This window comes from Rana temporaria, chromosome 2, assembly GCF_905171775.1.
Source record: "Rana temporaria chromosome 2, aRanTem1.1, whole genome shotgun sequence".
NCBI classification, from domain to species: Eukaryota; Metazoa; Chordata; class Amphibia; order Anura; family Ranidae; genus Rana; species Rana temporaria.
In genome coordinates this window covers 266,238,724-266,252,417 of record NC_053490.1, presented here as the reverse complement: position 1 = coordinate 266,252,417, position 13,694 = coordinate 266,238,724, and the positions used below count along the sequence as shown (strand labels likewise).

The 13,694-nt window shown below is 40.8% G+C and overlaps 1 protein-coding gene across 5 annotated transcripts in view; it reads right to left on the bottom strand.

Annotated features, from left to right (window-relative positions):
- BCAS3 (BCAS3 microtubule associated cell migration factor) overlaps positions 1-13,694 on the bottom strand; it is a 1,469,256-nt gene that overhangs the window by 1,207,998 nt on the left and 247,564 nt on the right. For all 5 annotated transcript variants that reach the window (XM_040336914.1, XM_040336915.1, XM_040336917.1 and 2 more), the window contains exon 10: positions 8,290-8,366. In XM_040336914.1, the coding sequence (XP_040192848.1) occupies positions 8,290-8,366 (77 nt within the window). The remainder of the gene's footprint in view (positions 1-8,289; positions 8,367-13,694) is intronic.

Below are 13,694 nucleotides of genomic sequence, written 5' to 3'. Positions count from 1 at the left end.
AATGTTAAACCGTCATTGAACCCACCATACAAAGTTGTGCATGATTTTGATTAGAAAAAAAAACTTGGACAGTTATATGACCAACAGAATGTTGCCGACAACTCAGTGTGTTACTAAATGCAACCTTGCCGGGTCTTCTAATCAACCGAGATGTCACTAGCAAAAGGAAACCTTGAAGCAGTGCATATCTGAATACATAAATATCATAACCAATAATACAATGTTATGCGTTTTTGTTTAGCAAAAATTGTACAGTCATATAATCAGCAGAAAAGTCGCTATCAGTAACTCAACGTCATGCGTTTCTGATAAGCAATAGTATACAATCCTGTATCCGACAGAAATTTCACCCACAGTAATTCAATGTGGTGCGTTTCTGAATAACAATAGTGTGCCGTTATATAATAGATGTGTCACCGACAAATCAATGTCACACTTTTCTGATGAGCAATAGTATACAATCCTGTATTCGACAGAAATTTCACCCACAGTAATTCAATGTGGTGCGTTTCTGAATAACAATAGTGTGCCGTTATATAATAGATGTGTCACCGACAAATCAATGTCACACTTTTCTGATGAGCAATAGTATACAGTCCTGTATCCGACAGAAATTTCACCCACAGTAATTCAATGTGGTGCGTTTCTGAACAACAATAGTGTGCCGTTATATAATAGATGTGTCACCGACAAATCAATGTCATACTTTTTTGATGAGCAATAGTATACAGTCATGTATCCGACTGTGCTGATATGTAATAGAGGCATCACCCACCATTCAGTGTTAAGCGTTTGACTAGGAACAGCGTACCGTTACCTAATCAATTTTTGGTGAATCATAGGATATTTATCTATATACTGTATATATATGTATATCAAAATGACACAAGATAAAAGACTCCCCATGTTGTGTATTTCTGATGTGCGGACAGCCAACGACCTATCCTAGGCATAACCTGAATCTCAGATACTGATCCTTCCTCCCAGTGGAGGAACATGGTAGTTCCAAATAATGGAAATCTGAGGTGTTTAAATATACCACAGTAGTGGTAGCTGCTAACCTACTATTGCCTAGATCTGAGTAGGTGTAGCTGGTCCACACACAGGTGGGAGCGAGTCCTAGTCTCTACGGTCTTAACGAGCACAGACTCAGAAATCAATTAGGTCTCTCGTGAAGAGATGACCATAACTTTAAGGCTGGAGGCAATCAGACACCTGTATGGCTGCTTCACTGGTTTGTTGCCTGAGCCACAAGAGATTCAGATTAACCCTTACATACTGATAAGTATAACAGCATTGTAAGGAGAAAGTGATAGGTTGGAACCTGGGAAGATGTTGTAGACAATAAGCAACCCCCACAGGGGTAATATATATATATATATAAGCTGCCCCCCTTGTCGGGCCTATCCTAAGAGTTTAGGAGGTACGTTTTTTGGGGGCTAAAAAAACATCTAACAACACCATTATGAGCTATATGTCAGATTCATGGTAGCTGGCCCTAATCCTTCAGGGATTCCTATAATCTCCTCAGAGGCCTGTATTGCCCGCAGGAGTCCATCCAGACCCTCTAGGGTGAAGGGGCGTCCTGTTCAGCTTTGTTTTTCATATCCTCCCTGTCCTTTGCTTCCTCTACCCGGCTAAAGGGAATGAATGGAAGCGGGGGAAGGGCACTAGATACTATTCAGGTGAGGCCTTCCTGGGAGGATATGTTTTCTCTAGGGATAAGCTCCTCTTATGTCAGACCTTAGGTTACTGACTGCCTGGCAGTTTCACTGAAAGTTTTAACCGTTGCCGGTCTTTCCATCTGTATAGATGAGAGATACCCCATTATTGCAGGAGTCCCTTTCTCTGCTAGGTTATCCATGCATTCTTAGCAAAAAAGGATTTTGAGTGGGAGTTTATCTTATGACCCACATATTTATTTTTAGAGGAGCTATACCTTGTAGCGGCAGGAGACCATTTATTTGGGATCTCCTGGGATCCGCTGGGGGGTTTCTGCCAGACAAGAGATATACATATATGCATAATATTACTTTGTCCTCCCCCAGGACTGCAGGTTTGTACTGGGGAGGGGAAAGGGTAAGGTGAGAAAAACCAGTCCTGCCTGGCTGGCTCCAGGATCCCAGACCCCTGAAATCCAGGAGCTCTCACTCCCTTCCCTCCTCCTTTTCCAAGGGGGATTTGTACTCACTGCACCCCGACCTGGATCTGCTTGCAGTCACATATGCCTTCATCTCCTCCTGTTCCATGAGGAGGTTTGGCTGGGTCCATGGCTGTCGGTACCTCTTGCAGGGGCTATCCGCAAGCCGACCCTTCCGCCGCCCATGCTGCTCTCTAGGCGTTCCTTCCGGGTTGCGCTGTGAGGCAAAAGCCCACCTTCACTCAGAGAGGCTTGGAGCGCCATGTTTCCAAAAGTAGGAAGCAGTACCCGGGAAGAGAGAGCTCTTCAAATGGCGGCGTTTCTTCTGCACCCTAGCGATGGCAAGCCTCCCCGCAGCTCAGAGCGCTGGTGCACGCCTGGGGCGACCTGTGAGTTAGACCCGAAGGCCTACAGGTTAGTTCAGCCCTCCCCGGCCTCCCTAAGACCTGTCTCAACAGGGGTACCTTCGACCCTCCCCGGTCTCTAGGTATTCAAACAAAACAAACGTGACGATGTGTTCGGGAGAAACACAATCAATACTGGGGATCAAGGGGAAGGGTGGGGACTTTTAAATTGTTAAGTGATTGTGTTTCCTGTGGGGAGGAGCCATCATCTCTCGTGTGCCGTCCTGGAAGGTGATAAGAGAAAAATAGCTTTTCATGACCCGTTCAACAGACCTCTTCATGTAGAGTCATGTCCCTAAAAAAAAGTGTGCTGATGGTCATGGTAACTATGATGTCTCAAAAAAATTTAAAACCAACCTTAAACTATATGTATACTGCTTTATCAAAGAAAATATATTTTGAAGGGATTATACATATACTTTAAAGCAAACTATTAAGCCATATTACAGTAGGAAAAAAAAAAGAAGAAAAACTGCCCATAAAGATCAATAAGTTGCCAACACTCCATTAGACAATATAGTGCAAAGAAACATGTAAACAAATTAATGTAGCACACAAGATGGTGAATTTCAATTCAACACTGAACATGAGTGAATGAACAACCCATATATATAAGTGCAAAAAATGATATGGGAAAAACATTCAAAAGTCCAAATTTATATGGAGACACCAAGAATAAACGACCATAGAAAGTCTCTCTTGACGTGTACAGGGAAATTGATAAAATATGGATCCCAAAAAGTGCAGTAGAAAGTAATAAGGTTGGCCACGGTCGTGGAATCATTGCATACTTACCTACAGGTTACAAGCTTGTTTATACAGAATTTTTGTAAGTGTAAACCCCTTTTTTTACAATAAATATACCAAAAGGTATTACACTATGTGCAGTTCTCTTTTTTTCATGCACATCATGGATCATTGCAACATTTGATGTGGTTCAAGTTTTGGAGTCTGTGTCTTGCTACCAGGAACCTTTGGGGTATATCGGATGGGACCTATCCTGCTTACATTTTGGTGCATTTTGTTGATGTACACCTGCTATATAGTACGTGTGTCCACCGTCTTCTGCTGCACTTTTTGGGATCCATATATTATCAATTTCCCTGTACACATCAAGAGAGACTTTATATGGTCATTTATTCTTCAGATTAACCGCCTCTCGGTGTCTCCATATGAATTTAGACTTTTGAATTTGTTTTCAGATAATTGTTTGCACTTATAATATAGGTTGTTCACTCACTCATGTTCACTGTTGAATTGACATTCACCTTTTAAGTTTATTCATTTACTTTTATATTCACCATTTTGAGCGCTACACTAATTTGTTTACATATTACAGGAGGAGTCTTGTGTAAGAGGAGGCATCTTGATTAGTCAGAAATCCCTGCTCTGTTTACGCGCAGAAAACATTTGATTACTAAATGTTGCCTTTTCTTGCTTAAATGCTAAGATCTACCTACCCACTAGTCCCCTGACCATTGAGAGTAGCCTTGTTGGTCATTAAAGAGGAAGTAAACCTCCCTCTAATTTTTTCATCTATAGGGAAGACTATAAAAAGGCCTATAGGCAAGACTATAAAAAGGCTTACCTATAGGTACTGTAAATATCTCCTAAACTTGCACCGTTTAGGAGATATTTACTGTATACTGCGCCGATTACATCATTGGCGCATGCACTCTGAACGGCGGCTCCCACATGCATGCGGGGAAGTGATGTCACGTGGCTCCAGCCACTAACAGAGCCAGAGACCCAGGACACGGAAGGAAGACAGGGGCGAAGATGGATGCAGCCTGCAGTGGGGGTAAGTGTCACATAAAGTGCTAGTATGTAATGCATACTTGTACATAATGCTTTCACTTTGCAGGTAAAAAAAAAAAAAAGCAGTTTACTTCCTCTTTAAGTTACTCTCACATAACAGAGGGTGGCAGGTTGGTGGGGCTTACACAGTCAGAGAATGCTTTGCACAGAAGATACCTTTTTTGGCATCAATGGGTACCTTGTGGAGCCAGATCTTAGGTAGGAGATTTAAAAGTTAAGGGTTAGAATGGAACCCTCATATGTACACATATGATATACCAACCCTCAAAAACCTACCAAGCTGTTTCAGGGCAGCTTCAAATTAACTGCAAAAAGTTAATACCTGACAATTATTTACACAAAACAGCTCCAGCTTCAGAAACTAGAAAAAAGGATAAAATTCATAGACAATTTAAATTCACTTTGAAACTAAAAACACAATGTAATGTCCAGTGATTTATTAGTACACTATACTACAAGAAATGGATTTACTAGAACTATTGTGTTGCTTTACACCAGGGAGTTGTGGCAAGAAGTTGCTGGATGGTTGTGGTCCCAATAAATTAAAGGATAATCAGAATGGATTACCCCTCCAACGACGTGTTCTAAAGCTTAGGGCTAATATTCCCAAAGCATTTGAAAGGAAATAATTCTTTGGAAATATAAAAATTAGGTTAGGACTTTTAACCTCATACTCCAGCTTAACATATGTGCTTTCTTTGCAAATGGTATTAGGATATTTTTCCTATGTATAACACTTAAGCCCTTTCACAATACCACTGCTTGTATTTGTGTGGCTGGGCCTGCGAGATGATATGTTTATGATGTCAGAGACAACATTTATATCCTTTCCTCTTGTATGTCTCCATCCCTTAAGAGAAATAAATTACAGATGTGAACAAACATGTACACAACTATGGCACTGAAACAAATTTCACGCTATTGGCTTAACAGAGTTAGGGGAGAAAGGAATCTGTATCAAGGGCCAAAAAATCAATGACTGATGGGGAGAAAATCTGGGATGTACTTCAGGCAAATTGAGTAACACAGGAAGCATCATAGTCTGGGCAGAAAACCACCCACACAAATGGCTGCTGGCTGAACTTCAATCATGAATGTGAAACAATTGTCTGATTAGCACATATTGGGGCCATTCTATATGATATACAGGCTTTTTATTCAACTGTTCAGTGAGGAGACTAAAGTATAAAAGAGCAGTGTAACCACAGCAATCCGATCTCTTTGTAGGTAAGCGTCCAACCTCATTATTTCACAGATAAAAGAAAAGAAACAAATTAGGCTTATGTGTGCTCTGAAAATATATCACTTCACACTGTCCTAGTACAATGGAAATAGAAAGCTCCAAGCCTGTGGTTCCAAACCAAGTTTAGTTAATGCTCATGACTAGGAAAGCAAGAAATCACCTTTAATAGAAGGTTAGGCAGAACCTATACAAAGAGATCCATATGATCAGCATAAATGCTAGATGCAATCTTCCTCCTAAATCTGAAAGACCCAGATATTCCACAGAGAGAAAAATTCTCCAGATCATGAGAACAACAAAAAATGGTCACAAAGCAGCTGCAGATACAAAGAAATACAGTCAGACAACCAGGTTTTTCTGTTTATATGGGGGTCACAATTGTTCTGGTAAGCCTTGCATGAGAGTGACAGGTGTCACCCTGGCTATCTTTGGAGTATTCAAACTTTTATCATGGCATGTGGGACTTTTGAACTTTGATTATATAGTTGAATATACTCTACAGACTTTTTTTTATATTTAAAAGAGAATTTCAGTATTTTTTCTTTTTTTAGGAATCACACTTACCTAGGTAGATGCAGCATTGCTCCGATGCTGAATCTGTCCCTTGCCGAATCTAAGACTGAGAACCGAGCGATCATAGACCGCTGATCGTTTGGTTCTCAGAGCTCCATGAGCAGAGAGCTGGTGACTGTCAGACACTGCTGTCTGCTCTGCCCCCCACGCTCACTGGAGAACTGGGCTGTGGAGGGAATGAGAGGCGGCTGGCTCAGGCTCTCAGCAGCTAGCTAAGAGGCTGAGCCAAGTGTCAGTCCAGGGTTGTGGGCAGATCCCAACCATACTTGCCCCAGCCTGGACCGGCTTTGTGACGTCTGGCAACAGACCACTGTCTTCTGTAAACAGGTCACAGGAGTGCAGAATGAGTTTTGGTTGGACTTCTCCTTTAATTTTAGTTTGAGTATCAATTTATACTATTTGTAAGCACTGGTATGATCATAATGATATTTAGCACTATCCTTTAGGGTTTTTTTTTTTTTTATATGCATTTTGTAATGTGAGCGCTGCACTGGTTGTATAAATATTTTTGTCAATACCTGGACTCAAGGTATAGCGCCAGCTGTTGCTTAATCTTATTCATCACTTATCAATTTCACTTGAGTGCAGATTTTTTATCTGGTTTATTATAACCTTTTCCTGTTCAATATGGATCTTATACAGACTAACTTCGTCAGCCATATTTACTTCATATGAAGTAAAATAGGTCTAAAATGTGTTAAAATTTACATAAATCTGAGCTTTAATATCCAAATGTGATTTTAAAAGTCATTTTCACAATGAGTAATTTAGGTAAGCAGGTTTCATTAAAAGATTACCTGGGTAGTCCTGCCATGAAAGTCCTTGTTTAGACATCTTATACTTGAGATGGACAACACTCTTTGGTTGTCACCCTAACCTACAGTGACCTCACTGAAGTGCATGTAAGTAAACTGGCATCAAAGAGGCTTCAAGTGATCAGCAACACTGAGATGCAACAAACGATTAAAAAAAAGGTGCAAACAGCATCTTCTTTACACACTTTCCTTGATCCCCTTCAATTAGAGAACAGAATGAGCTGCCCCTTGTCGCTGCTTGTATTTTACTGATGCTCCACATTTCATAGGCAAAAATATTAGGGGGTATGCGTAAGTAACGAGTACTGACCAATGATCTGTTTACATATACTGTACTAGAATTTGTATTTATTTTTAAGGGAGGGGGATGTAAATATTTGTGCTTTATATAGGTGGAATTATCTTTGTGTGTGAATTTGATGGTTTATGTATTGCAAAAGTCAGTTGACATGAGTAAACCTCTGCTTTTATTATTTTATTATTCAAACCCTCCTCCTTTTTTTTGTGGTTTGCCTTATAGTGGTACTGTATAACAAGCCTATTGAAAATTTCCAGGCAAACATAAAAAAGCACTATTTCATCCAAAAATCAGTACATGCAATTCTACAGTATGCTAGAATATACTGTATATCTGAACGTATGTTCATATTAGCTTTCTGGAATCTATTGCATGCCTGGGGTAAAACTGTGATAGGGAGTCAGTGAGAGCCAGTCATATTGCATTGCATAGTGCTGTCAATCTAACATTGTTAGCTTGCTTACAGGATGAGAGTACAGAATTATGACTCTCCACTATTCAAATAAATAGGCTAAGGGTGGAACAGCAAGTAAGCTGTATTGTTTAACTTCCAAAGAAAATGTAAGGTCATTGACCTGGCCAAGCAATTTGGCAGGGCTGTTTCAATGACAGGATTGGATGGAACGTATTACAAATACGTTGGCAATTAAAGCAACCCCAGTTTATGCGTTTCAACTTTTTATTTACAGTAGATGTTTACCCAGAGTTAGGCTTTGAAAAGAACAAATTTAAGCTTATACATACGACTTCTTCTCTCAGAAGTTTCCTGTACAACATTCTTGCATTGTGAGCCACTGGCAGACAGCTACACCACTTCTGTAAAAACACTCATCTGTGCAGCTGTCAGTGATAAAATGATTACTGACAAGATATATGGGGTGATCACTTGTATGTATGTACAAACCCTGTATGTCTTAAGGAAAGGCTTCATAATGGATCAATTCCATTGTGACAGCTTCACCCTGTAACAGTTAATACTTTACAATGTCAACTCTTACCTTATTTTCAGCATATGCAAGCCAACGACTCCCCAAAGCAATAGGATTCATGTTCGGCCCAGGACATGGATAGCAGCCTAAGGGAAACAAATAAAAGCGCTGAGACATTTTTAATGGAAGAATATTTTAAACAACCCAAACAAACAGCATTCTAAACAAAGATCACTTAAACCTCTAAACATTCATCAACAAAATGCTTACATTTCCCTGAGTTTTACAAGATAACACTGAGACACTGTAGAGACAGTTGATTAGCCTTGTAAAGCATTTCTTCATTGTTTTTTTCTTTTTTTTTTCTTTTAATAAACACAATTTTGTTTGGGAAAGTTTTAAAACGCATAGGGCTTGTCTTTCAAATCTCAGAATAATGTTAGCACTCTGAAAGTAAAAGAACTTGTAAATATTTGTTTTCCCTAAGCTATAAATCCAACGTATTTACATCAAACCTTCAGAATTATTTGAGCATATTATTGATGGGGAAAGTGACTTGCATCTTGAATTTTATCTCCTTCAATGGGGATAGGATGCTATTTCATAGCTCGCCAAAACTTAAGTCTCGTTTTTCTTTTCAATAAAAATAACAAACATGTTATACTTACCTCCTATGTGCAGTTGGTTTTGCACAGAGCAACCCAGATCCTCCTCTTCTCGAGTCCCTCATTGCTGCTCCTGGCCCCTCCCTCCTGCAGCTTGCTATGGGGCACCTGAGCCGAGCCACAGCTCCCTGTATCCATTCAGACATGGAGCCGCAGTTTGCTCCCACCCCTTTCTATCCTCATTGGCTCACTGACAGCAGTGAGAACCAATGGCACCGCGTTACCATCTCAGCCAATGAGGAGGGAGAGTCCAGGCAGCCGAGATACTCCTGCCACATCCCTGGATTGAGATGGGTTCAGGTAAGTATTAGGGGGGCCGAGGGGGGTCACTGCACACAAATGGTTTTCTTTTTATCTTCATGCATAGAATGCATGAAGATAAAAAACCTTCTGACTTTACATCCACTTTAGGCCGGGTATACACGGGCCGAATGTTGGGAGACATTTGGCCAGCTTCTGTCGGACGATCATGCTGGAAAACCAGCAGCTGACCGACTCCCGATCAGCGGTAATCATAGTGTTCTGGTTGGGGGAGGGTCATCCCACAGAACTCAATAGCTCAGTGGGGGAGATCGGTTTACTAATGTCAGATAGATAGTACAACAGCTCTGACCGGAGCTGTCAGTGTTTACCTTTCAGTGTGTACCTGTTAGTGTGTACCAGGCTTTAGACAATATTCTAATTGGCTAATCTCTTTCAGAATAAAATCACAGAATCTACAATTCAAATCTAACTATGTCCATGCAAATTACAAACTGCAACAAAGAATCGTTGTACTTCCAGAAAATGAAGGGCAGCCATACACGGAGCCAAATTCTTTCCTGCACCACAGGTTGCAGGAAAGAAAATTGCTTAATTCCCCCCATCAACACAGACAGTGTTGATGCAGGAGTCACTCCTGCCAAGTCAGTGCCTTTTCATGGCGGGGCAAGCCAGTGATTATTGCTAGCGGCTATTGCTGCCACAACGATAATTGCAGGTAAAACCCAGCAGGCTGGTTGTACCCAAGTTGATCGATTGATCGACTTGGTACATTTAGCCTGCCCATACACGGTTTGAATCTCGGCTGGTTTCTGCTGAACCACATGAGATTTGAAATGTGCATGGCCTGCCTAAAATATCTGTATGTCTTTAAATGATTCTGTGAATCACCATTCCACACTGAACACGTGAAGAAACAGGACTTTTAAATATAATCAACCAACATGGTATGGGGTAAACTACCCAACAATAACCGTTTCGCTTTTGGACTCAGCAGTTCTGAATTTAAAGGGGTGTTCCAGCCTTTTTTTAAGTTTATTAAAAGTCAGCAGCTACAAAAAGTGTAGCTGCTGGCTTTTAATAAACAGACACTTACCTGCTCCACGGTTCCAGCGACACGCCGGCCGGGGGTCCGCTCCTCGCCGGCGTCTTCATTCCTAGTGTGGGCACCCGGCAGTGACAGCTTTCGGCTTCACGGCCGGGCACCCACTGCGCATGCGCAAGTGGCACTGCGCATGCGCGAGCGGCGCCGTCCGATTGGACAGGCACTCGCCTACAGGAGGGGCTGCAATAAGGCGATTAAGCTATTCGGCTTACCAGCCCCTCGGCGGAAGGAGGAAGTGGGACAGGATGTCCCACTCCTCCGGACCCCCCCCCCACCCCCCCAAAAAAAAAATACATGCCAAATGTGACATGTAAGGGGAGGAAGGAGTGGATTAAGCGAAAGTTCAATTTTTAGGTGGAACTCCGCTTTAAAGACATGTTGACTAGCCATAGTATATTCTACTATGTTAGTTTAGTTGGTTTGGAATTTTAGCATGTGTGATTTTTGATAACTATAGAGTAGTAAAAGTGTAGAAGAAAATGATCAAGCACAACCAAAAATCTGAAATTGGTAAAATTAGTAGTATTTGTCTCAATCTTCCGGCATGCTAGATTTTATTTTTTTTCATTTGGGTACAAGCATAGCTGTATTAAAAATGGTGGCAAGAATGATCAGAGGATGGTTGGGTATTATATGGTAGTTTACCCGTTTCTCTAATGTACTATACTGAAAGGAGCAATAATAGGTTTCCCTGCATAGAAAATTGAAAATACATCTATTACTGACCAAACTACCATATGGCGCTCTAGTGTACAGAAATTGCAGATTAAAATCTCTTCAGAAACCATCTCTTCTGGGAGCGTTTTTTCTTCTGGCCCCCCACTACACTTAGAAGTTTCTCCCACAACCCCTACTATAGTGAACAAATGCAATCTTCATGACAAATTTAACCACTTTAGACCCACGCTATAGCCGAAAGATGGCTCAAACTCGGGCTTCCTCTGCCGTTACTGTTTTCTAGGGAAAAATCTGTTAGTCTGGTTAGATGTTTTTGGATGATAACTACATTTTTCCACTCAGATAATCCAATGCCAATGGGCCTCTGGCAATGCTGCACCTATCTCTTCATGAAAACACAGAAAAGGCAATCTCAGTGTACATTTATGAAAAGTGCAGTTAAAATAATTGCCTGGCATGCACACCTGACCCTCTGATACCTGTGGGTTACCGTAGTTTTATTATGAATTCTAGAAATCAGCATATACAGCGACATTTGTACTTTTGTTTGCTTTTTCTCTGGATTACCTTGATCATACTTTCACATGTATTTTGTTTTTAAAGCAGTGCCAAAAAGTGACTAAAACCTGCAGAAGTCTGACAAAAACTATTATAAAGTGTCAGTCAGCAGCATTAAGATCTGTATTCAACATCATGGACTATAGCTGAAAGTGCTGGTAAAAAAAAAAAAGTTGATGATCATCTGGATTTACAAGCAAACATTAAAGCAGAAAGACAGCTATTCCCCACTTTTTAACATCTTGCTTACTGTGTACCGCATATACCGTATATACTCGAGTATAAGCCAAGTTTTTCTGCCCTTTTTTTGGGGCTGAAAATGACCCCTCGGCTTATACTCAAGTCAGCGTGCGAGAGTCCATTGCCGCTTGAACTCACTGTGCCCATTGCAGAATCTGATCTGTGTACCCGAGTCCATGACAAATTCAGACAGCGGCCATGCAGTTTTAAAAACTTGCGCTCCTCCTTGTGCTGTTCCGTGATAGGCGGAACACTTGGTTTTCCAGCAAACACTGTGTTCAGTGTTCTGCCTATCACGATCACCCTCTCATCTATCACAAACGAGAGGGCGAACATGATAGGCGGAACACTGAACACAGATGGAACACTCGGTTTCCCAGCAAACACTGTGTTCAGTGTTCCGCCTATCACGATCACCCTCTCGTTCGCGATAGACGAGAGGGCGATAGTTATATACCAGTGGACAGTTGCCACTTTGATCCCTGGCTGATTAACATACCAAAGGGTCAGTTGATGAGAATCAGAAGAAATTGCTCAGACTCTCAGATTTTCCTAGAACAAGCGAATTTAATTGGCACCAAGTTCATTAAAAAGGGATACAATGAAGATTTTATACAAGCGCAAATCAAGAAAGTTCAGGATATTCCAAGACATACCCTTATACAAGACAAATAGAAGATTCCTAAATTAGACCATGAATTGCCTAATATTTTGAATTTCAATGTTTAGCATAAACAACTCAAATCGATCTTCTGAAAACATTGGCCAATCTTAAAAGCAGATAGACAACTGCAAAGTATACTGCCCATTGTACCCAGGGTAGTCTACAGAAAAGCTCCCACTCTGAGGGACCTAGTGGCAAAAAATGTTCCGGATCCTCCTAACAAATCTAGTAGCCTGACCTTTTTTCAGGGGAAAAGGTTTTTCCCGTGTAAACGATGCTATGCGTGCAAAAAGACCAACCTAAATGGTCAAAAATGCACCAAATTCGTATCAAATGTAACCCAAAAAGAATACGAAAGCAAAAATCTAATAACATGCAGAACAGAGGGGGTGGTATACGTCCTCCAATGCCCGTGCTCACTACAATACGTAGGACGTACCAAAAGACCCCTTTGGAAATGCATCAGAACATAGAAAAGGGCTTCCCAAAGCATAACGTCTCACGGCATTTTGCACAGTGTCACCAAAAAAATCCGAAAAATTTGAAATTTTGGGCCATAGACAAGTATACACCCCATTGGAGGGGAAGTCATAAATTACGAGAAATAAGCAAAAGTGAATCCAGATGGATACATGAGATGGTCACTTTAGCGCCGAATGGCCTCAATATTGATTTTGACTTAAATTGTTTCATTTCGGATTATTAATCATGGGTATTGGCATCAGTGTATTTTTATAAATTTTAATATAATTCATACATAATTTTACATATTTGTTTTTAATTTATGATATGTAGGACCCCTAGTCGCCTACACTAATGTTTTATTGGATGGCATGTCCATATCGGCACATCTTTTATCTATGTTGGTACCTATGTGGCCATTTTTATAGGGTTTTGTTGGTGCATTATTGCATACATATGGTCATATTAAGGTGATTTTTTGGGTGCTATACTACCAGTGTTCACTGGAAGGAGTGGGGTGTTTTTTTGATGTATACATGGCCATGTTTGCAGGAGAGCCACTATTGTTGCATCTATTGGCCACTGGGGGCAACGAAACTCCCGTGCATAGTATAATGTATAGAACAACGTTTTTAATGTCCTATTTTTTTATTCGTTTTTTATTCATAATTGTGTAATTAAAGTTATTGCAAGCATTATCATTGTATGTATCCAGTTAACACAGCTTTTGGTATCTGCCGGCAATGATGTGATAGGAACCCCCCTCCGTGTGTTTTTTTCCCATCGCCAGCTCAGATAAAAGCTCAGCTGACCTGGTCACATGGCAACCCATGACTAAGTC